General features: G+C 40.8%; 2 protein-coding genes across 8 annotated transcripts; one reads left to right on the top strand and one right to left on the bottom strand.

Annotated features, from left to right (window-relative positions):
• Window positions 1-1022: 1022 nt before the first annotated feature.
• On the top strand, window positions 1023-9089 carry LOC131229756 (O-fucosyltransferase 31-like). Its single transcript, XM_058225777.1, has 10 exons — window positions 1023-1296; window positions 3707-3769; window positions 3849-3930; window positions 4098-4168; window positions 4714-4802; window positions 4880-5083; window positions 7010-7274; window positions 7878-8105; window positions 8194-8391; window positions 8741-9089. The coding sequence occupies exons 1-10, from the start codon at window positions 1093-1095 to the stop codon at window positions 8954-8956; spliced, it is 1620 nt and encodes a 539-aa protein (XP_058081760.1). The 5' UTR covers window positions 1023-1092; the 3' UTR covers window positions 8957-9089.
• Window positions 9090-11326: 2237 nt separating this feature from the next.
• On the bottom strand, window positions 11327-25921 carry LOC131229754 (mechanosensitive ion channel protein 2, chloroplastic). Of its 7 annotated transcripts, none has more exons than XM_058225770.1 (14): window positions 25756-25920; window positions 21830-22027; window positions 21651-21713; window positions 20885-21042; window positions 19827-19950; window positions 19610-19707; window positions 19389-19502; window positions 19051-19111; window positions 18411-18560; window positions 18106-18216; window positions 17726-17893; window positions 17486-17599; window positions 16840-16896; window positions 11327-12365 (listed from the first exon to the last, which is right to left on the bottom strand). In XM_058225770.1, the coding sequence occupies exons 2-14, from the start codon at window positions 21920-21922 to the stop codon at window positions 11577-11579; spliced, it is 2100 nt and encodes a 699-aa protein (XP_058081753.1). In that variant the 5' UTR covers window positions 21923-22027; window positions 25756-25920; the 3' UTR covers window positions 11327-11576. The 7 variants fall into 7 exon arrangements, with proteins under 7 accessions (XP_058081753.1, XP_058081752.1, XP_058081756.1 ...); XM_058225769.1 differs by having other exon boundaries at window positions 21830-21965; XM_058225773.1 differs by lacking the exon at window positions 25756-25920 and adding an exon at window positions 25653-25747 and having other exon boundaries at window positions 21830-21965.
• Between the last annotated feature and the right edge of the window lie 117 nt (window positions 25922-26038).

Genomic DNA, 26038 nt, shown 5'->3' with positions numbered 1-26038 from the left:
TAGATGAAGGTAAAAAACAAAGATCATCTTGATCCAAGACTTTTATGGCCCCAATTTTTTTTTAATGGTCGACATTTATTCAAAAATGTTTCTTGCAATGTGGTCCACTTGAGATTGGTGTATAACTCATTTTTTGTTACATGTATTACAATGATCTATAAAAATAGATGGACGGCATGGATGAAGCACCTACATCATGGTGGGACCCACTGAGCACCAACCATCAGCCATTTGCTAGTGGCAGGGGAGTAGCCAAGCAGCGAGTGGATAGGAGCGGCCCTTACCATGGGGCCCACCTTGATTTATGTATTCTATATCCACGCCGTCTATCCGTTTTTCAGATTATTTTATGGCAGGAAATTAAAAGAAGAATAAGATCCAAATCTCAGGTGGACCACGTTACAAGAAATAGAGATGATTGAACGTCTTACCCTTAAAAAAACCTTCCTAAATCCCCATTAACGTTTATTTGCCATCTAGCTTTTTGATAATAAGGTAACATAAACATAGATAACGGAAAAGCAAAAAAAAAAAACAAATATAAACTTGATCCAAAACCTCTGTGGCCCATTAGTGGTCAATCACTACTGTTTCTTATGATATGGTCCACTTGATAATTGGATCTGCTTAATTTTTGGGCCATACACTTAAAGTGATATGGAAAAACGGATGGACGGCGTGGATATGAAATACATACATCAAGGTGGGCCCCACAGTAAGGGCCGCACCTAAACAACTTCCTCTGAACTAACGTGGGCACGCGAGATCAGGACCAATCACTAGGTGAGATCGTCCATAAATGTCACTTTTCCTTAAATAGAAACGGACGGTTAGAAAGAAATCAACACAGAAATAACGGTTTGACCAATCTTGGCTTTTGAGATAGAGAAATTCAACAGATCCAACCTTTCAGATGGATGTGATTTCTCACATGTATGATAATTGAGACACGTACCGCGATTCACGTCTTCAATCTTCCCTCGCGCGAATCTCTTTAGAATTTCATATCTGCAACTAATTGCTTCCGAAGAGCAGCGACAGATGGCAGAGAGAGGGAGGCTGATGAGAAATGAAAGATGAGATGGCGCTTCCATGAAATCTAGGGTTAGGGTTTCGAGCAGTGGAGGAACACGTTCGGGGTTGGGTTTTGGTCCGGGTCCGTCGAGAAGGATGAAGTACTATTACCAGCACCAGTCTCCCAGAAGCGCTTTCTTGGGCCTGATCGTCCTCCTCCTTCCCGTTTTCTGCCCTAGTCTCTTCTCTCCGCTGGGCCATGCCTATCCTTCCATCTTCTCTGTACGTTTCCTTGATCCTCTCTCGAATTCGATTTTGAACGGTTTGATTCCTTTCTTTAATTCTTGTAAAAATCTCATTTTGGTCTTTTTAGATTTTCCGTTTCTTGTTGCTGGAAGAGCCTAGGATTAGAGGAGCTTCTTCTTTAAGCTCGTGTGCCGCCATGGCGCATGTTAGATGAGACCCGTGTAGTAATGTAGAAACTATGACGAGAGCTGCTAAGGCTACTCTCGCGAGTAGGATTCTGATACCATGCCGAGGGAGCTCGCGGATACTGATTTCTGTGGGCCAGGCAAGATAGCGGGTTGGACATGCCTTATGAACGGTTTGGATCTTACACAGCATGCGTCTGCCAGGCTGGCATGACTCATGAGTGTTCGCGCGTAGGACTCTAGTTCTACGCGACTAGCCTTCCTATTCCTTCTTGTAGAAATGTGGCTCGGATGAGTCGACTCAGAAGCTTGCTGTTTCTACTTTTTCTTCATTTTCTTTTTCTTATTTTTGCTGAATATTTTAGTTAGCAATAAGTAGAGAGTTCGAGAAATTTCAATTTTGCAAAATTTAGGTCTTTATAAGAAATAATTGTATGACTCGGTTGAGTTGACTCGGTTGAGTCGGTCACTGAACAAGTCATGGTGGAAGGATTGAAGCAGTTTTTGATTTCTGAATTATATATATATATATATATATATATATATATATATATATATATAAACTTCATGTGAACTTCCCATGAGGTCAAGCTGTGTGGGTCCCACCGTGATGTGTGTCGAACATCTACCCCATTAGTCAATGCACCATTCCATGGTGGGCCATGGGCATAAAAATCAGTCAATCCATGACTTGGGTGGGCCACACCACATACAGCAGTTGAGAGGGGTTATCCTCCCATTAAAACATTCATGATCATTTATTGGGCCCACCGAGATGTGGTTCACAAATCCAGACCATCCATTATGTGTGTCCCACTTGGATGAGGGGTCAGACCAAGTTTCAGTCGCATCCAAAACTCAGGTGGGCCCCACCAAGTGCTTTTATATGTTTAGCCATGTATTCACATGGTTTTAGATGGTATGGCCCACCTGAGTTCTGTATACGGCTGATTTTTGGGATATCCCATAACCTAAAGGGGACTCATAAAATGCACGTTGTTGATGTTCGACACACATCGCAGTGGGGCCCACAGAGCTTGACCTCATGGGAAGTTCCCATGAGGTCGACCTTATAGCACCATGGGGTAACTTAATTATTGGATGAAATTGCTGGAATCAATTTGTTTAGCTTGTTAATGTGTTATTTATGAGGGAAGCAGATTGCGTGCTGCCAGTAGCAATGTAGTTACAGCTACTGGATGGTGCTCTGTGGGCCCCCACAATGATGTATGTGTTTTATCCATGACACCCATCTATTTTGGATCATTATTTCAGGGCATCAGCCCCAAAATGAGGCAGATCCAAATCTCAGTTGGACCACACCACAGAAAACAATGGTAATTGAATGCCCACCATTAAAATTTTCCTATTTGCCATCCAGCCTGTTGATTACGTCACAAGGACCTGGATGAAGGTAAAACACAAATATCAGCTTGATCCAAAGCTTTTGTGGCCCCGAAGAAGTTTTTAATAGTGGGCATTCAGTCACCACTACTTCCTATGGCGTGGTCTGCTTGAGTTTTTGATCTGCTTCATTTTCGGACTCATGTCCTAAAATGAGCTGGAAAAATGGATGGATGGCATGGATAATACACGTACATCATGTGGGCCCCATGGTGCACTGTCCAATAGAAGTCGCTACTGGTAGTGTTAGTAGGCAATCCACATCCATTTATGAGTAGCACAGCTTGACTCGATGTTTGGATCGGCCTGATTTTTGGGGCGTCCCATTTTCTCAATGGTCCAACCCCTTTGGATGAGTTGGATGCCATACACAAACACGTGGCCCTAAATGCAACTAGTTGCACAAAATTCTCCTCACAACTAGTTGCATATGAGACTTTCTCTTAAATCAGTTTTTTTCTTCTTCTTTTTTCTTTTCTATTCTTTATGTGCTCGGTTGAACAGATGAATTTGGAAGCTTTTGGATGGTGGTCAATTGTTTTCTATGTTGTGGTCGACTTGATGGTTGGACCAGCCTGATTTTTGGGGCATCCTGTTTTCTTGATGGTCTGACTTCTGGATGGGTTGGATGCCATATCTGCACCACGGTTCGCCACCACACGTGGCTAGTTGCACAAAGTCTCATCCGCAAGCTAGTTGTGCATGAGACTTGTGAACCAGTTAACTTTTTGTTCATTACATACTTAGCGTTGAACACATGTTCATGCATATATGTAAGAATTTATCATTATTCATATGTAAATTTCTACTATTTTATCAATTTCTTGCATCTAAATCAAGGAAATGCTGTTCCGTAGGAATGGAATGCTCCTAAACCGAAGCACATGCCACTGTTGAAAGGTGCCTTGCAACGCCAACCGGTGAGTATATACAAGCATTCTCTAACATCATAGTTCCTAAGAGACTTCATTGGTTGTGTCTGACATTTATTTCTTTCAGTTGGATGAACAACAGTCCAATCTCTGGTCCCCCTTGACTAACCAAGGATGGAAACCATGCATTGAGTCTGCAAATGCCCCTGGTGAGTGATTGGTAGTGGAATTAGTAATTGGAGAAAGAGAAGTAATTGGAGCCTCTTTTTTCTCTTTCTTTTTTATTTTGTTGGAAATAATATGGGATTGATATTGGTTCGTAATTTGACTCATTCCTTTTCTTTTCTTTCTTTCATTTATCTTATTTTAAAATTAGTGTTGCCAAAGAAATCACAGGGATATGTCCAGGTATTTCTTGACGGGGGGTTGAACCAACAGAGAATGGGGGTATGTGATTTGTTTTTTCAACAAGTTTTGATTCTTTCTACTAGACTTTAAGTCCTGTTTGGGGTGAGGGATTAGAGGCAAGGATTTCTGAAATCCACGGATTTCAAATTTCCCTTGTTTGGTTTTTGTTGAAGATATGCCAAAAATCCACACCTCCACAAATCCATGGACTTGGAGCAAATCCATATCCTTGAAAAAAAAAGCTAAAGATTCAGTAAATCCTCAAAATGATACTCTTATAAAAGCACAAGAAGTAATACCTTTGCAATAAATGATCTACCATTACAATAATTACTCCTCAAATCCAAGTGGACCTTGGACTTCGTCACATCCAAGGCCAATTCAAATCAATGAATTTGGCACGTTCATGGATTTACCAAATTCACATTCTCATTTCCTAGATCCCAAACAGGGTGTTAATAGAAAAGAGAATGTAAATCATCAGACAGCACACCTTTTCTTGTCTGTAAAGGCTCTCGAGAATTTTATTTTTATTTTTTACAAGGAATGCAATATTTCACTTACTGATTTGTTTTATTTCGAAGATCTGTGATGCAGTTGCTGTTGCTAAAATTTTGAATGCGACACTTGTGATCCCACATTTCGAAGTAAATCCCGTATGGAAAGATTCAAGGTACTCCTGGCATCTACTGTTTTTACAACTTATGTCTAATATCTTGAAGAAGAGGATTCATGGTGTAGTTGCTGCAGCTCATTCGCGGAGATATTCGATGTGGATCACTTCATTGATGTCTTGAAGGATGAAATTTCTATAGTTAAAGATTTGCCTAAAGAATACTCATGGAGCACACGGGAGTATTATGCTACAGCAATTCGAGCTACAAGAATTAAAACTGCCCCTGTTCATGCTTCAGCAAACTGGTACCTGGAGAACGTCTTACCTGTATTGCAGAGGTACGGATTTTCTTTTGGTTTGGACTTCCAACTTAAGTTGCTGATTCGATTTTCAGGTCCAAACACTTATTGACTAAAATTTTATTTTCCAATTCAGTCTGCTATTGATAAATCAGAAATAGTTGGGACAAGGTTGCAATTATGATGATGATGAGCATGATGATTAGGGGTGCGACTCAGATCAGGTTGGCTTGGTTGACGTCATCCAAAATGACTCAGTTGTTAGCTTGAAACATCAACCCAATTTTCAACCCAGCATCATCAACCCAAGCCTGAGCCATTTTTATATTGCTCAACCTGAACTTGGACCCAACCCTACCCGACCCCATTGCGGATTTGGGTGATGAAATCCAGACAACTGTTATGAAAATCCCTATCATGGTGACCTGGAACTCTTCTAGGTTGGAGTCGAGTAGGGTTCAATTTGCATATTTGGGTCAGATCAGGTTATGACTCAAACCCGAACCCAATCTTAACTTAAATTGGGTTACAAAATTCAACAAAAACTAGCTCAAGCTCGAATTATAGTCCGGTTGGACCTGTTGAGTTCATGTTGAGCCTGTCCAAAAGTTGCACCCCTAATGATTACTGTAAAAGCACATGGTGAGATGTCGAAAGATGGAACAGAGAACAAGAAAATATTGGGGAGAAAGGTGTGGAGGGATTATGCTCCTTCCTCTCATCTAATATCATTTGATTATAATGCCATAAACATAAAAAGATACGGTATCCTGAAGATCTGCCAAAGGAAAAGATACACACACCAACAATAATACCCACTACAAACATACAAGTGCATGTACGCATGTGCACAATCTCCTACAATGCTCAAGAACATGTTGGCGGTGGCCACAATTTCTGCAGAGAGTTTATCCTTACCAATGTTTCTAGGGAACGAGTGTGACTATTGGGATTTATGTGATTGAGTTCATATGTTTTTCATATTATTAATAAATAAAAAAAAGAAGGTGCTGAACTGCTGATAAACTGCACTAAGTTTCATTGTAGTGATTTATCATTCAATCTAATGTAGCATTTGGATGTGGAACCAAATAATCTTCTTGATGGGATTAAGAAGCCAAAAGGATTAGGGCTGTCAATTGGTCTGGTCCTTGTGTACCCATACAGTGGACCTGCCCAAGAGGGTTGAACCACCTAAATTACAAAATGGGAAATGCTTTTACTTCCAGTGGGGATTTCATTTGAACTACAGATAGTCCTTAGTAATAATAATATCATTTTTTTAAGAGATAATAATAATAATAATACCATGTTCTATTAATAATAACATCATCTTCCTATTCAAATGGTAATAATAATGACAATGAAATCTTCAAAAAAAAAAAAGAAAAAAAGATAATAATGACAATGACAATAAATTCTTCAAAATTAATATTATATTATATGAGCTTTTCGTTGGTGTATAGATATATCTCCGAATGTGTATCTATATCTTCAAAAAAAAAAGAAAAAGAAAAAGAAAGATGATGCAGGACAATTAACCACCTGCTCTAAGAACTTGAACTGATAGAGCACGGCCAATTAATCCCTTTATCTCATAGCCCAGGCCCGAAGTCCATGGGTTAGGTCCTCAGCCGAACCCTCCACGTGGGCCACAAATCCATGGGTTATGTGGGCCACCCACCCCAAGTGTGCCCCTGCATCCCACAGGCCACCCCACTCGAGCCCAGTGTGAAATTGCCCCCGCATTAAAAGATACATATCTGAATGTCAAAATGCCTTCATTGGTAATCACTGCTGGCCCGTTGTTTGAATAAACCAGTACCACTGTATCTGATATTATCTTCTATGACATGGCTTACTGATTTTGTCGTTGCTAACCCATTCTTTGAATAAATCAGTACCATTGTTTCCAATATTTTCTCATCTTGTTTGATGGTGCTTGGTGACTCGTCTTTTGTCCAGTTATGGGATTGCTGCTATTGCCCCTTTTTCTCATCGTCTGGCTTTTGACAACATGCCAATGGATATTCAACGTCTACGATGCAAAGTCAACTTTCAAGCATTGACTTTTGTCCCTCATATCAATGCCTTGGGTGAATCCCTCGTCAGACGCCTGAGGTACCCATCTAGCAAAGGTGCAGCCAATGAGTACCCACTGGAGGCAACAAATGAAAGCATCAAACCGGCTAATGGAAAATTTGTTGTGTTACACCTTCGATTCGATAAGGTAACACTGATTTCTTTTAGTCCTTGCTGAAGGTTCTTGTCGGTGTGAATAGGAATGATTTGGTCCTGATTTCTTGTGCATAGCTACATGAAGTTTGGATGAGCCCATTTCGTACAAAATGGCCCCATCAGTGATCTGGAAAGTTGATGTGATGGGCCCCACTGTAGATAGGGGATTCCCCAAAAATCTTCCAGATTACAGGATCCTAGCTATCTAATCATCCAACCTTTTGCCTTTTCTGATTCACTGCAGAGATTATTTTTTTTTTAAAAATCTGAACTGTATTTGTAGACCACTCATGGGAGGGCTAGGATCTTCCATTCTGTGAGATTCTTGGGTCCTACCCATCCACAATGAGGTCCAGCATGTCAACTGTATGGATCAGCAAACCATGGTCTCCACCTGCATAGAGTGGTTGCATCATGATGTAATTCATATCCTGATGCATAAATATATGATTTGTCCAAACTCATGGGTAAATTCTGATGGTTCATAGTTCAAGTATTTAGGAGATTCGTCTAGCCTGTTGATATGTTATTTTTTATTTTACATGTGAGCAATCATCCTAATGTGTTTTCATTCCTAAACCTGATAAATCCACAGGATATGGCTGCTCATTCGGCATGTGATTTTGGTGGTGGTAAAGCCGAAAAACTGGCTCTGGCAAAGTACCGCCAAGTTCTTTGGCAAGGGAGGGTCTTGAACTCTCAGTTCACCGATGAGGAGTTGAGAAGTCAGGGGCGTTGCCCATTGACCCCGGAAGAGATTGGGTTGCTGCTGGCTGCTTTAGGCTTCGACAACAACACCCGCCTCTATCTTGCTTCCCACAAGGTTTACACTATTTCTTCTTTCCCCAATATTCGACTTTCAACATTTGTACTTCAGAGATTGAAGTTCCAAAGGGTTCTTGTTTTGCAAGGTCTACGGTGGGGAGGCGAGGATTTCGATGCTGCGCCACCTGTTCCCGTTAATGGAAGACAAGAAGAGCCTTTCTTCCGCGGAGGAACGGGAAAAGATCGAAGGGAAGGCTTCCCTGTTAGCTGCGGTTGATTACTATGTGAGCATGCACAGCGACGTGTTCATATCTGCGTCTCCTGGCAACATGCACAATGCACTGGTAATATCCTGTTACCTCATTTCAGCTGTATGCTGCTGTTGGCAATGAATGATAGGGGAACTGTGCATCAGCAGATGTATTGTTTGCTGTTGATTCCATAAATGTGGGGCCCACAGTTTGGTGATCATCTAGATTGTCGATCTTGTGGCCCTTCTGTGGAGGGGTGTGTGCGCTGTAAGTCTCCCTGTTGGAAGATCCTAAACCTTAGATGTTTGGCCTGGCTTGGATCTTCCAGTCGGGGAAATTCTTGGGCATACTCCAGATCAACAATCTTGCTGGCCATGGTGTGGGCCCCAAACACTCTCTATTTGGAATGGAGATTCTGATTAAGGATGTTGGGTGCTATCAGGTGGGTCACCGAACGTATGAGAACCTAAAGACAATAAGGCCAAACATGGCATTGTTGGGTCAGCTATTTCTGAATAAGAGCATGGGGTGGTCTGAGTTTCAGCAGGCAGTTCGAGAGGGGCACAAGAACAGGCAAGGGCAGATGAGAGTGAGGAAGGCAAAACAATCCATCTATACATATCCTGCACCCGATTGCATGTGCCAGGTTGCACATTAAGTGTCTAGATGTTGTACTTTTTAAGGTTTGCTTGTATGTGTGTGCGCGCGCGCTTGTGGTGTGCTGTGTAATATGATTCGCTACCCTTTATTGCTTTAAGCTGCGCATAATAAAGTATTCCAATTTCGATGTACTTCTATATGGGTATAAACTTGTTGTTTATGCCCCACATCTCTGCTGTTGGTGCAAAGAGGCCTTCAGGTATGCATTGTAACACCGGAGTATTGGAATGAATATGTCTAGCTTGTTTGACAGGGAAGTGGGCTTCAGCAGCTGAGGTCATGGCTGTTCCATGAAAGAAAGAAATGTGTTTTCAACAACTCATCAACCCCATAAATTCATTTCCCCACCATCGGAGCTACGATGGTGGACTGCAATTCTCTGCTGGATGTGTAGGAAGATTGAGATGTCGTCTTTCGCAGGATACCTTTTCATACTCATTTGATCAAGGTATTCCCTTGCAGTAATGATGGCTGTAACAGCCACCAACATTACCTTTACGAGATGTCTCTATCTTTTTTTTAATTGGAAAACCAAAAAACTTGTATCAGCCCTGTAATGGACTGTAATGGCCTCTACGGGGAGCATAACAGGCCATTACGACTCCTTAACATGTAACAATTGCCACCATTACTTCCACATAACGGCCATTATGGCCTCACAACGGCCATTATATTATACCATGCATTTGAAGAAAACTTGTCCAGCTGACAGTCAAGTAGAATGGGCCAGGGTTTGTCCAGCGAGAGAAAGTGACATACTATTGCTTGACTTTTTGTTTGGCCCAACAGGTCCGTGGGATGTGTCATCCAATCGGATTGCAATTAGCAATTTGGATTGCAGTTGCGTAATAAAATGGAAGACGTGTATTGCTATTCCTTGGCATTCATAGCAAGGATCTTGGCCCCAAATTGTGATTTCATTACTTGCGAGATGGACACGAAGAAACATCACTAATATTTGTAGAATCCTTTTAAACTGTTCACGATTCAATTCGGTTTTACACTGCTCACGGGTTAAGAACCTAACCAATGCATCAAAAGTTGTAGGTTTCCTCTGGCCAAGGTTTGCAGCGACCCATGAAGGCAGCACTCTCGCGCATGTCCAGGTAGTCATTTCCACCTTTTGGTGTCTCTAATGTGGCAGCACTCACTTTGGTGCATGTCCTGGTAGCCATTTTCACCTTGTTATGGGCAGTGCTTGTTCTAGCCTTTGTCCAAATAGCGATTTCCACATTGTAAACATGGTGCTAGCTCTGGTACCAAATGTTAAAAACCTAATACTAATTCAAGAAAAGCCAGGACCACATGTAATCTTATGGCTTTTGCTCTCAAGTTAATATGTTCATGTACGAGTGTGCGTGCGTGTGTGCGCGCACGCGCATGCATGCCCATGTGTTATTCTTTTTGGACTAACACAACGCTTCTCTTGTTGTCCTCTCTCTCTCTCTCTCTCTCTCTCTCTCTCATCACAAAAAGTGAAGTTTAGGGCAACAAGAGAAGCGCCCTTTTAGTCCAAAAGGGTTAACATACATGCATGTTAACCTGAAAAACGTATAATGCTCCACAAGAATACATGAATAACACAACTACATAGTTTCTACTTGCACCTTTTCTTTTAAAATTTTGACACATACACTATGAGAACCTGGAAAAAAAATAAAAGATAAAAAAATCACCAGCCATTTGATTGAGTCTCCATTGGAAAATGGATGATCTCAACGACTAGTTCTTCCCAAGGGTGTCCTGAGCATCAGTAGCTTATATTAAAAAGGAAGCCCTTTGTGGATGCCTACTCGGTCTCAACTTTAGTCGATGCATGAATCAATAGTGCTCATTGTACGTTGTACGGATGCCTAAGATGATGCCCACATGATGGCATTCTTACAATCTCCACCATTGAAGGACCCAATAAGGATGCCCAGATGTTTCTCATAAACCTCTTAAGTGCCCCTCCGGCTTCCTTTAAGTTCTTCAATCTAAACATGTGAAGCACAGACAGACAAGCCTACATACTATTGGCCCACAAAGCAATGGATCCCACCTAAGCATGCTGGGGATATTTTAGTCAAATCCAAATGCACCCTTGCTTATGTGGACCTACAAGCACACATGAGCTTTGGTTGCTGTTTTGCATCTGCTCAGGAATTGCAGTTACCTTGATGATGAAAATAAGGTTCCGAGGACTGAGAGCTGCTGCATCTCCCCTCAATTATGACCACTGCCCATGAATAAACTAAAAAACATGGGGTCCATCTGCCTCAGTGGACGTTTTCTCCTAAACTGGCCCAAAGAACGTTAAGACCTTTTCCCCTCAATTGCCCAGCCAGAAAACACACGGATCATTTTGCTTCCACTCAAACACCAGAAAGACAAAAATTTCTCATGGAATTATCATTTGCACCTTGTCACTATTATTTTTTTTTTCAACGAGTTTTACAGGAAATGCAATTGAAGCCAGATCTGTATCACTAAGGCTTTAATTGAATAGAAATATGACCCATTTACTGATTATTTATATCAACTGATGATTGAATCGAACATTTACACCCCATGTCCTTCATTTTCACCCCAAACACCATAATTACACACCAAACAATGCAAGATATAACATGTGTTGATCACCTTTCTTGGTTCCGTTGATCACCCACTGCAGCCCCAGGAACTGCTGGAACCTGATCATCTTTCTTATCTTTTCCAGCAGGTGAAGGTCCATTTGTATTTCGGAAGGCCGCCCGTTCCTTCGTCTCTGCTGCAGTCAGAGAGGGAGCCATTCCTTCCTCAATTGGCAGGGTCCGCTTCGAACCCTCTAGTGCAACACCAAGAACAATGTTTTCTTCTAAGGTGGGCCGGGCTACTGGAGGCGGTGTGGCTGGCAATCTCTCGTTTCCGAGATTTGGATGCGAGGCACCCAGAGAAACACCATCAGTCTGTGGTGCAGTGTCCTTGGAATTTAGTCCCGTTGAGTCCAGCCCATCAAGCTGTGACTTCGGCGATGGGGTTGAAGCCGTGACAGTTGTTGGAATGGCATCAACCTTGCTGCTCTTTGTGCGAGCATCTCCAGAATTCGTTTTCTTGGATGGCTTAATATCAGGACCATTTGAGGCTGAGCTGTCGGATGCTGGACTAGACACCTTGGAGTTGGATGCTACTGCTGCCTTTGCATCCTGTTCTTCACTAGCACGCACGGAACGGGCTTTTGCTTTATCATCGCCATTGATTCTAGAGGGGGGCTCAATCAGCAGAAACGGGCGGTCAGTGGCTGATCCAGCACGAGTAAAAATGGTCTCTGAGAAAGGGATATTTTCCACATCGGCATCACCATATATCTTCTGGACAGTGCGGATGGGAGTGGCAAGTCGAGCTCGGTGATGGCTGATAACTCTTAGGAGATCCAGAAAAATGGCTTCCTGTTTTTTAGATGGAAACAAATTTAGTGAAATTGGAGTTTTTTCCTGCTTTAGGAAACAAATGACTCAGTGAGACTCTAAAAGTGGATTACCCAACAATTCTGATAGTATGCGATAAGTTCAGGTTTGGCTATCCTAGATTTTGAGCCTCTAACACATGACTTTCACATCAACAACATTAGCCACCAAGCTAGCAAAAGGAAACTTCAACCGTGCAGGTTAGGACCTAGGAATTTAAACAAGTGGGCCACGGACAGTATTATCTATCAAAAAAGTAAAAAACCAAAACCAAAAACCAAGCACCTATATGCTTTTAGGACCTTGGAGTTTAAACATCACCACGATGCCAAGGAATGCTGTTTCTTTGAAAATCATTTTACCTTATAATTAAGAATTTAATGCTGATGGTTGAAAGCCATGTGACAAATATGGCCAGAGATATTGAAAATCTCGCATTATTTTCACCCCAAAAAAAAAAAACTCACAAAATGATAATACCATGATAATATCATGAGATTTTCAAAACTCGGAAGTTTCAAGGTTTTTGATTATGTTGCAATTTTAATGCAAAATAGTTTCATTTCTTAAATAATTCATTATCCGCATGTATTTAAAATTTTTAATTATTATTGATAATAATAATTTTTTAAAATAATTTGTTTGCAGCAAGATTCTTTGGAGATAACCCTCAATCTGAAAATCTCTTAAGAAAACAAGCTGAGAAATTACTGAGAACAAGATTTGTCACTAAGGCTATAAGCACATAGTATTTATATACCAAAAAGGTTTAAATTGTCAGTACTGAAGCATGTATCGGATGACTCCGATTGATATTTACTGTCCAATATGCATTAGGAATCACCAACATTAGCTAGAATTTTTAAGATGCTACGATGCATACATATGCCTCATCATACCGTTCATTCCAAATACCCGATACGTATTTTGGTTTTAAACCACAAAATATAGAGACGATTTCTAGATGGTTGTCAATATAATTGGTGGTATGCTCTACAAAAAACGTATCAATAGAAACAATTAGTGAGGAAAACAAGTACTAGTGAGATGTTTGTCATAATTGCTAGTAGTACTCTACAAAAACATATCAATAGAAACGATTAATGAGGAAAACAATATTTGACTCCTGCAGACAGGTAGGGAAGGCTGAGTGTTCTTTATACAGTTTGTCAAGGGACAAGTGGTGGCCCGTTTGGCCACACCCTCCAAAAGAGTGTTTGAGGCGTAAATGCCATTTTGATCCAAACAGAAGTTTTTTTTTTTTTAACACGCACACACACCCCCAGACACTCACGCTGGTGGAATTTCACCACCTATGATCCAAACAGATGTTGCTGTTGCATGTTTGGATGCATTTTGGAAACCCCCATCTCCTCTCCCATTGACAAAGTAGGCACAAAAATGCCCACTCAGCAAAAACCAATTGCCAAGTCAACCGAAAAGAAGGCCCACAGCCACCTTTTCTGAAAACACTTTTTTTTTTTTTTTTGAGGGAGTGTCCAAATGGACCCTTGTGGGTGAGAAGATTGCAAAAATGTTACATGCAACATAACAACAACATATTGTTGTTGTTGTTGTCATCGGGGGTTTTGCTCTCATTGCCCGTCCCAAGCCCGGATAAAGGGGGTTGTGTCAAGTTGGCAACCAGTATCAAACATAGGCCATAGCTTTTTCCCATGAATCCTGAAACCTAGTTGTGATTGGCAAGACAAGGCCTGTGAACACGAAGCTAGAACTATGTTTAGTATGCTTTAAAATGAAAAGGCCTGTTTGGCATGCGTCATAGTGATATCAGGGTAAAAATAACACTACTACGATAGTTTGTGTTTGGTGTGCCAAGAAACCGCATAGCACCGTTATCAAAATAACTTTATTTGACACCCTTTAATTCTCGCATTCGGCATAGCTGGGTTCCGGGAAAAACTTGGTATATGACTCTTTTGATAAGAGAGAGAAGAGGTAGAACCTCCACAACATTTGTAAACTCAGCTTATCATACAACCATGTTATGTGAGGCCCAACCTGATGTAGGGACCACATCTAAGTGCACCCTTTCAATGTTACCCCATGTCCCAAAAATCAGCCCAATCTAAAAAAGAGTTTAGTCACACTACAGGGGACATTTGAGATGTGGACGTCCACCATTAAAAACTCCTGGATTTTGTATGGGGCCCACTGTTTTCTATATGCCATCGTGTTTATATATATATATATATATATATAGCTTGTTAGTACACCCCACTGTCAGTTCACACTACACTGTTAGCCACCCCCACTAGGGAGTCGATACCAAGACCTCGGTGTTGAAACGAGGTATCCTTCACTCAGTCTACCACTTGAGCTATGGATCAGGGTGTACATGCCATCTTGTTCATTACGAATAAAGGCACTACCAGGATGGAAGGACACCCCAAATATTAGGCATTCCAAAACTCAGGTGGGCCGCACCATGTGTTTTTAGAGTTTGAGGCATGATTTTACATTGTGGCCTACCTGAGTTTTGGATGCGCCTGAGTTTTGAGGTCAAAGGAGAAAATGGCACCACACACATGATGAACGGATCGAATGTCAAGCACACATCATGATGGTCCCCTCACCGCATTGTAGAATAAGCCTTTTCTAAACATAGTAGAGGAGCCTGTATTAGATAAAAACATGGGCTGGAATCCTCTTTCTATGGAATGGACTAGATCCTCCACGACACCTGTTTTATGGGTAAAAAACCGAAGTCAGTGGGGCCACCATATGTAAAATCCACTCTGTCTATCAGGTTCTATCCTTGATCTTAGGCCCTAAGACTAAAAATCAGCTCGATCACAACTCACATGGGCCACACCACATGGAACAATGGGGATTGGGATTGGATGCCGGCCATAGGCTTTTTTGGTGGGGCCACCGTCATACATATTTCATCAAACATGTTAATCAGGGGTTAAGTCACCAGAATGAAGGAGACAAAATCAGCCTCTCATACAGAGGTCAGGAGGCCACACAGCGTGAACTTAGCATTTTTGGAAATGGTGTGGCCCACCTAATGATTGTATAGGCCTGAATATCCCATCATCAGTGTGCCACTCACTTGATGCACATTTTGGATGGCGCACATATGATAAAACACAGTGGGACATACACAGGCAATGTTGCACAAACAGGTGAATAACTGAACATGCAGATGTGCAGGTGAATAACTTTTTACACACAAATGAATAACCAGTAAAATAAGCCTATTTTAGAAAGGGCTTGTAGAAGAACCAGCCTCTTTAGGCAAAGGTTCTGCATTTGTTGCCACTTAGGCTAGACTGTAACAACTCACCCATAACATATAGAGTCATGGTCCTTGTATTGAATCTTGTCCAAATAGCCATTGATCACAGCTAACCATAGGATAAGTGGGGTACATGGTTCTGTGATCCAAGCCCACACTATATGACATGCCAAGTTGTGTCATCCAAACACCATAAAGTGCTATCCATCATATGTTTATACTAATAGTCAGTGTCGTTGCCAAACACCAGATATCCATTGTCATCACAAGGGTAATCGTCATAAAATAACCATATCCAGATGACTCTAACTACATGGCTCTACAATGCATGCCAAATGGACCCTAAAGGTTTTTAAACCATTCAGACTAAATATGGGAGCAATTTTAGTAACAAGTAACAACAAGAGTGGAAACAAGAAATCAGTTAAGATTGTTGACCAAGTACCCCAAAATGACAAATTTCTAATTCTTGGGTTGATAATCTGTGAGATTAGATAGATTTAGAAGGATGTTGCTCGTAGAATTGGAGTTAGGTAGCTGAAGTGGAGATAACTCTGGAATTTTATATGGTCATCACATACCGATCTAACACAAAGGGAGATTTTATAAGATAGCCATGAGACCAGCACACGTTTTGGGACAAAGTGTTGGGCAGTCAAGGAATAACATGTTCTTAGGATGATTATGGCTGAAATGAGGATGTTGAGATGGATGAGCGGCAAGAAGAGAAAGGATAGGATAGAAAATTTTCTTCTTAATCTTCAGAAAAAGAAAAAAGAAAAAGAGCAAGGATAGAATTAGAAACGAACGCATTCCCGGGAACCTAGAAGTAGCACTGATATGTAATAAGATGAGGGAAAGTAGACTTAGATGATTTGGCCATGTGCAACGGAGACCAAGAATTTCACTGAGTTAGGAGTGGGTTCAAGCTCAAGGCTCTAAAAGGGCAGGCAAAGGCCCAAAGGATGTGGGTGCAGGTAGTAAGAAAAGTTTTGATGACCTTGACTCAAACAGAAGAATAGCGGAAGGGGATTTGTGTAGCCAGCCCAAATTAGTTGGTATAAGGCTTAGATGATGGTGGTGGTGATTATTTTAGAATGATAACATGCATAAATTCTGTAAAGACATCTAGCAATCCATTGCTTCTTTTTTTTTTTCAGTTGTTTTAGATGACAAGTGAAATCCTCTTACCTTGACACAAAGGTACTCCTCAAAATGGGACGTCTTCACAAAGCAGGATACCAGAATCTGTAATTTTACACAAGCAACATAATAGGTATTAGCACCTGCTCATATATGATCACAGAAATGGACATTATGACAGATCTTCTAGCATTTACGCAGACCAAAAGAAAAGGATCACCACCTGCCCAAGGAAACTACCCAGATTCAGTAGCAGCACAAAGGCAAGTGTTGTTGTTGTTGAGGTAGTCACAACTTGGAAAATGGCAGAGCAGATACTTCATCTGGTAGTTCAGGGGTGGACCCAATAAACCTACTTAAACAACCACTCATATTCAATTTTGCAAGTAACAAAATTCACATAGTTTTGAGAATGCCCCTGATATTCTCCATCATCTTAATTTTCAGGAAGCAGAGTTTTGCTTTAATATCATTTCCTTTCACAGCAAACTTCCAAGACCCAGTCTGAATCGACATTTTGGTCAAGGATTGCTCAAGATTGAATTTATTCTACCCATGTTTACGAATAAGCCAGGTTAATGGAGAACATGCCCACAGGCAGAGAAACAGTAAAAATGCAACTGGATATCTCCAGGTAAAATTGTGATGCCCCAAGAATAAATGCTGAGAGAGATGTCAACAGACAATTACTTACCAACAGTGCCTGATTTTCTGGATTAATATTGTCCAGAAATACTCTTCTGTGCAACTTTTGCTGCTCTACTTGTGGATTCTTTGCCAAGACCTTGCGCATGTCTGCCACGATAGTCTACACAAAGGGAACGGATTGCCAAAACCATTATTATAGTTTGAGGTAGTATATATAACTCTATGTCCCTCTTCAGATTAGCCACACAAATATTCATTGAGTAGATTCGGCCAGGTTGTTCCTCACATTGATCTTATTGACATCCAAGTGGCTGATGGCAAGGTGTGTTTTGATACGCCAATGAGTCTTTTGACTGAGATTCCTCACAACATTCATTGTGAACTTGTGGTTTGGAATGTGAACTGCCTCACGATCTTCTCCTCTAATGATTGTTGGTGACCACCATCCTACATGCTGAAATGGCACGAAAATACCAATTAAAATTTGACACTTTATAGAGCAGGGTAAACAAAAGGTTGTTCTGGCTTACTACAACTAAAATAATTGTGATATACCATGCCTTGTACTCATCCAAAGGACACACATGCACACGCGCACACGCAAACATAGAGAGGTAACATCAGTGAAAGAAAAAAGGTATCCTTAAACATCAACTCAATACCAACCTCGACAGTACCAGAAACTTCATACCCTTCAATCTTAGTTTGAATCCATTCATTCACAATAAACGGCCTTGTTGCATGGATCATTACGCTTGAGAGGAAATTTGTGAATATCTGCAGAAGTCGAACAGTATTATCAACCTTCCCAGAAATAAATAAACCCAGTTAAAAAAGGACTAAAACAATGAAAAATGTATAATTTTCCTAAGGCATATTGATATAAAATCGTGATAAAATTTTATTTTATTTTTTTTAAAAATGGTTGCAGTTAACCCAAAGGTGAATAAGTTCAGGACACCCAGATGCACCTCGCGACCAGCAAGGGTCAGCAACACTGTTCCAAGACCTCCAGCAGTGACCCATTTCTGAGTAGAGAAACCCAACAACTCCATGAATAATGAAAACGCAGCAACCCAAACTGCAGTGTACATAGCTTTACCTGCAAACTGGAAACCCATCTGCAAGAAACCCAACCATTATGGTATGAAGTTGCTCTCAAAGTAAAACAGCCGTAAAGCAGAAGATTGTATGGTAGGATTTTATTAGGAGTTATTCCATAGGAATTCACAACAGTAAGAAATCAAACAACAACAAAAAATTGGTAGCAGGGTTCTCTTTCCCTGTTCTTTCTCTAAAAAAGTTTTCTCCTCAGTACTCACAGCATAGCAAAAAAAAAAAAAGAAGAAAGAAGCAGCAGTGGCAGAAAACATTAGTAGCAAATATGCCAAGAAACTTTGTTCCTGATTGAATAAGGTAAAAGTTGAATAGGGGCTGCTATTTCAGCTTTAAGACCTCCGGCAGTGTCAAGAACCGTGGTAGCAATAAAGTTATAATACTAATAACAGAAATACAATTTTATTAAAACCACTATGTTAATTCTCAGATTATTCTGCAGCCAGAAGCACCATAATTCAAATGACATTCTGTAGAATACAAACATTAACGTACATTTCTGGCATCCTTGGAGTCATTTGTCTCCACAAAAAATTTCTGTGCTTGTTGAATCAAGCTGCATAAAAAGAAAATAACCATGTTAACAAAGATGCAACCCCTCAAATGTCTAATGTGCCACAAACTCTAAATGACCGGAAATAAACAACCACTTCATATATCAGAATAGTATATGACTAAAAGAACTTTGCAAGCCAACAACAATGATAGATATGATTTGAAATCAATGTCAAGAAAAAACTAGATTGTCACTGTTCAGTAAAAAACTAGATTATCACTGGACCAGCAACCTCATCAACCTTTTTCTTAAGGAAAGTGACAGCAAACACACTCACCTTGATAGACAATATGCAAAGGCCATCACAGTTGATAATGATCTTACAAAATTCATAAGTCGTTGCTTAACAGCTTGGCTTGCCTCTGATGGTAGAGTTACTGGATCTAGCACCCTGCATGAAAGCCCCATACCAGTGGTTAACAGGTGCCATGACCAACCCCATGTTGTAGAGTGGGAATGATAACAAAGCAACAAGGTAATGTTAAAAATCAATAATACCTGCAAATGAGTGTTGCTCCAGTCCACAGTAGCAAAGGTTGCAGGTAAGAGGTCAAAACATAATATGTGCTGCTCTTTTTCCAATTACTATCATTGCGCTACAAACAATCATTGGAAATAGCATGTTAAATGCTTATATGCTAGAGGTTAACTATGCAAAGGTAAGCAGCAGGAAAATGATAGACAGACATAAAAAGGAGTGCACATAAAATTGTACATGGAAGAACAGGTTTCGGCCACAACGCATGAGTGGCCCGAGACCCCACACAGCAAAAGCCATGATTGCAACTGCTGGGACCAACTGAAGTACGATCAAACTTCCATGAAAATCCTTATATGACCTGCAAAATATGGAGGTTTTATGTTGATATTATTTATTAGGAAAATTGCAGGCAAAAGAAAGATGATGCTCAGACTAGAAAATAAGGATCACATTCTGATGCCAACTGCAACTAACGTATCAACTCAACAATATGCAATGCTTGCTTGATCAGGATAGGCGAAATCAATGGGTGAAACCAATGTGGCAGGGGAGTGCGGGTGGGAACCAAGACCTTTTAAAGGACCAGTTGTAAAGGGAGAATAATGTGTTAACACCAACATGCCTGCACACTCATACATGCATACATGCATGCATGACTCTCTATGTAAAACTTGTTCAATCTTAGAAACTATACTGTGGCTGGACATGTTGAAGGGAGTAGTGTAAATGCAGGTCTTAGGCCTACATCGTGGAATTTCCACTATTAGTAGAATCCAAAAATCATGCAATCAGGACCTTCTATGTTGCATTGGAAAGAGCTCTTTTTTATCCACATGACCATTGTTTTGTGATCTTTTGAAACACTACATTAGAAATTCCAGACATGATGGATTACTTTTCTGCAGACCAACACAAAAGCAGACTAAAGAGGGGGAAAAAAACCGCAATTGAAGATGTTGCAGAGTTTTCAGGTTACTAGTGGAAAAGTCATTAACTTCATAACTTATTTGGAATTATTTTACATCCATGACTAACTTGTAAATGCAGTAATGCACAAAGAAGTGTATGTGTGTCTATTAATGCGAATACTAGACACCATGGAATTTCCACCATTAGTAGAATCCAAAAATCATGCAATCAGGACCTTTTATGTTGCATTGGAAAGAGCTCTTTTTTATCCACATGACCATTGCTTATGTACATCTTGTTGTGCATGTAAATAAGCATGTGAATATGTACGTGCAAAGGCATCCATATGCATGCGGGTGAAGGACATCAAAAGAAAACAATACCTCGTCAAAGCTACGGTAGCAGCTTTCAGAATCGGAGTCTCGTTTGCTTGACCTGGTATAAAAAAAGATCGGCACATGAAAACATTATATCTGGAAGAAACAGAATGTAGAGGCCTGTGTATGTTGTTGGAAAGATGGCGACTCCAAGCATCCTGTCGCTGCAAATATAATGAATGAAGACTCTTTCAGCTTTGTTCATGAAAAAATCATAGTGAACCTACATATATGCAATTGATTAGGGGATTCTGCTAAAGAGGGAACAAAGCCAAAAGGTACACAAACATGCACAGAAAAAAGTTCCACGATAATCCAGAAGTGACAAATTAGCCTTCAGACTTACGTTACCCAGATATACCAAATAGATAGTGCAACCATATCCAACAGATGTAGGATGGCGGTGCTGGGCCTAGCACATGATATAGTGCTTCCTTGTTTGTAGTTACCAAATTGAAACACTTCATTCAGGTCCAACATTTTTTGCAAACACATAAGGTGCATTATTAGATCAATAAACAAAGTGGAAATGAGTCTAAAACATCCTAAAACCGCAGATATTGATGACACTGTGATTATAATAATAATTTTTTTTTTTAAAAAACAAACAAACAAACAAACAAACAAACTATTGCTCAGGAGGTATTACACACACAGAGCAGGTAGCAACATCAACAACAAAAGAAAGACCATGAACTACATTTTCAAATCCGTAGAGGACCATAACAACAAAAAAAGAAGACCACAGACAAGGTTCTCAATTCTACCATACCGAAGCAGTCGAGGAAAGGTAAAATCCCGATGCATGAATTCTGTCTTTTCTCACCGTAATTCTCTGGGGGGGAAAAAAAGAAGAAGAGGAGATCGAGGTCAACCTCCACAAAAAGGAAACAAATTGAAGTATGAAATGTGCCATGTGATATATTTAGAATCGAAGAGACAATTCCGTACCTTCAACTGATTGCAGTGTCCATAGACTCCATACTGCTTGCGAATGCCAAATTCATGGGACAATTGCAAAGAACCACCAGCAACAGCCATCATGGAAAAACGTGGCAGTTGCAGCTAGTAGACCAAAATCATCATGCTGTACAAAATTTTGCAGCCCATAGGCTCAAGATCAATGTTGTGAACTACCACTAAAGACACCTAAGGGAATTAAAGCACTGAATTAATGATAGGAGCCTTGATATTCTGAAACCGGTTAAAGTATGATATAAAACTCAGCTAGCCTGCAAAACATAATAGAAATTTGCCCAACAAAAAAGTGCGCCAAAGAGTGCTACAAATCACATCACCATTTTGTTAAACAAAAATAAACAATCACATGTGGTAACTAAAGTTTGCACGCACCACCAAGAATGTTAGTTAGCAATGTGAAATCGATATTTGGAGGATGTACTCTCTTGCATTCCCACAAGAACTAGAATATTCCTTGCATGAACTGTGAACCATAAGTGCAATGTGGCTGCATCCAAATTGTGTGTCTGTTCAGGTAAGTAGGGAAGCTTAGTCACATGAAACAGAGTATAATAAAGATTAATGCCTTACTTGCTGACGTGCTATTCACCAACAGCACCACACAAGAAAATTTAAAAGATGGATGAAAATGGTCGGCCTCAGAATTCAAACATGCGCAGTAGCACTCACTCCCAACAATGATCAGAACGTGTGCAATAGAAATGTGGGTGAGCATTACTTACCAGTTTTTCGTAGATTTTCTTACTTGCTCAAAGACTATGACCATGTGTGCACACATCAATAGAGGGCATTGAAACAAATTACAAGGAATGGTAAACTGATGTCGTCCTTTGGTTCTGCTTCTGCCTGTAGTAGACTATAGGTAATTGAGAACTTTTTTTTTTTGGAAAGGTAAATAACAATTTTATTAGAAGAGCGCTGAGAAAGTGCCAAAACTATACAAAGAAAGCAAAAGCACCAACACTCCCCCACAATTTACAAAAAGATATGACCCCTGCGCTCCCCATCCTTCCACAAGCCCCATTCAACAATAAAATTGTTTGCCCTTGCTACCCCCAACCAGGATTGTGGCTAACACTACGAAAACATCTTTCATTCATTTCCTCCCAAATCACCCAAAGGCCCACCAACAAACACAGCCGCCACAATGCCTTCGCCTCCTTTCCAATCTCCACACCGTGCCACACCATAAAGAATTTACCCACTGAAGCCAGCATGACTCAACAAACATTGAACTTAGAGAATAAGCTATATGCCACACGTTCGAAGCAAATGGGCAATGGAGAAAGAGATGGTTGATGCAATGCACAATAAACAAACATTAGGTAAGACCAAATTCATTTTCTGGAGATTATCCACTATCAACACCCTTTCCCTTCCAACTAGCCAACCAAAAGTTGCAATCTTCAGAAAAGCATCATAAAACCACACATACCTAGTATGTGTAAATGCTTCACCCAATCCCAACTTGTGGAGCATATTGTAGAATGACTTGACTGAAAAACTTTCTGATCACTAATTTCGCCAAATCATCCAGTCCTTAACACCACCTTCTGGGCAACACAAGTGAATGTGATTTAGGAGCAAGGCCAACTCAATTGCCTCATCGTCCATAAGGAGCAAATGGCAAGGAGGGGACCACACTCCAAAATTTCCGCATTATCAAAAAACATGGCGCTACCACAATATTGGCGGTCAAGGATAGACAAGCAATTCTTGGGAACAGAACTTGCAATGCCTCATCCCTGATCTACACGTCCTCCTAGAATCGAATATTCTCCCATCCCCAAGAACAAAACAAACCCCTTCACCAAAATTTGACTTTAGCGAAAGAATCCCTTTCCATATCGCTGAAGCTCTATATGTAATGATTCCCTAGTGTACCATCCTCCCTCACTACATCCATATTTGCTAGCAATTGTGTCTCTCCAGAACGCATCTTCTTCTATCCTAAACCTCCACAACCACGTCCCCAACAACATGCAATTCATCATCTCCCAATTCTTAATTCCTACCCATCCCTCATTGTAAGATTTACACAACTCTCCCCAGTTTAATAAATGGAAGTTGGATGTTCCTTCCAAGCCCTACCATAAAAAATCATGTCTCAACCTATCCAGCCTATCTAGAACCAACTTTGGACACATAAAATAGATAGGAAATTTTGACAATGTTGTCCAATGAGAGTTATCCAACCCCCAAGAGACTGAGAGAGAGAGAGAGATACTGGCATTTCCATCGTGCTAATTTCTTTTCAACCCTATTTCTTTTCAACCCTTTCCAGCATTGTCACAACTCACATACTTAGCAACTAGTACATCCAGCCAGATAATAGGGCGAGTATCAACATGATAAGATACCAACACTAATACTAGATATTGCATGGATACTTGGCAAGCTATGGTACCCATGGTTTTAAGACTTGTCTAAATTGGTTGTGACTCATTTTCTGAGCCTAACTATCTAGGTTGAGAGAATGAGTTGTAGTCCTACGAGAAGGGGGCCGACCTACGCGAGTTGGACGAGCCTAGCTGAGTTGGCTCGGCACGAATCGTCCAGTTCTCTTTCCCTGTCCATCTCTGTCACAGGTGAAACGTGTTAGGAGAGGCCCGCGTGATGTCCGTGTGAGTCATCCTAAAAAGACACTTTGAATCCATTTTGAAACGGACGCTTCCCCACTCTCGCACATGAATTTGTCAACGCCTTGCTTTACACTTCATGCAACTATAGCATAAAGAATTCGACCATCAGATGTTGAATTTCATATAAATCACAGCTCATAGTTCACAGGTAATCTTAACGTTCTTGCTTTGTTAATCAACACTTAGGGATAGAATTGCCATTTTCTTTCACTTTTTGTGACCCAGGTTTATATAAGGCTAGGCAACCACACCCTGCCTATGTATGAACCTAGGTTCATTGGCCACAGGCTAGACCCAGAGGCAAATCACCTTGATTGCATTCAGAAGCAACATGTAGAACAGGTTACTGCATCCATGCATGTATCTTGGAATTTGGATCCTGCCAACTCTAGAGCCATACCTCGCATTCCTGCATCTATATTTGAGTATGATAACTTGGCAAGTGGATCTATCAATGCTAGGAGTCTATTACACTAACATGGGCCCCATCATTGGCATATGAAGAACAAACTGACTCAAACTAGCACGCACACGTCAAGCAAGAAGGTCATGGATTATATGAATATTGCAAAGAAAAGGGAGAAATTTTACCTGAGTGCAGCACACCAGTTCCTTTATCTGGCGTGCTATACTTGAGGCAAGTAACACAATATCCACAATAAGGACCATTCATTGAGTGGATCCCACTGCTGGTGGACCAATGCCCGCAAGTACCCAGCCGTAATATCCTACCCAGCTGATTGTATGAACCTTTTTCCCGTTCGCTGGTGACCATTGTCAATATCTCCTAGTCATCCCATTTTAGCACACGGTTCCGACAGTTAAATTCATCCAATCCAATGGACATCTCTACCACTATGGAGCCCACCTGATGAACAATCCACAACATGGACCGCTACGCTACTTGTCCATTTTGAGTGCAGCGCACCCAATAAGGAAATCGATTGGACACCCTCTACAAAAATTCCCCTTCAGAAAATCCCACCACGCGAAAATTTTCCATAAATAATGGTAACGATTTGTAAAGAATCAGGCATATCCATGGATGGCAAGAACAGAGCCCTCAGGCGCTTTTCCACCTGTTCGTTCCTAACATAGAAAACCGTTTGTTCTTTGAATTACTCCAAAAGAAGAAGAAAATCGATACTTACCATCTGAAAATGAAACCCTAGAATTTCATAAGCATCCGGCCTCGTCGGTGATCGAAACCCGGAAAATATGAGGAGGAAATATAAACATCTGCAAGGAGAATACGGGAATTACCTAGAGATCAGTGTCCAATCGAAGAATCCCAGCCGTTAGATTTTGGGGGAGGAGTTGATGATGGCGACCGTGAGGAATCACTGTCGGGATTGGGAAAGGAAACGAGATTTTCTGCGACGGAGGGGAGAGAGAGAGAGACGAGAAATGTTGAGAATCCCGACGAAGTTGGGGGCGTACAGGAAGCGATTACAGCCCCTGTTTTTACGCGCGTAAAACATACGTGGGCCCCACCAGTTGTATATGAAAAATCCACTCCGTCCATCAGGTTCTAATC

Source organism: Magnolia sinica, chromosome 16, assembly GCF_029962835.1.
Source record: "Magnolia sinica isolate HGM2019 chromosome 16, MsV1, whole genome shotgun sequence".
NCBI lineage: Eukaryota > Viridiplantae > Streptophyta > Magnoliopsida > Magnoliales > Magnoliaceae > Magnolia > Magnolia sinica.
The sequence above is the reverse complement of the archived record's forward strand: the minus strand, read 5'-3'. Positions and strand labels throughout refer to the sequence as shown.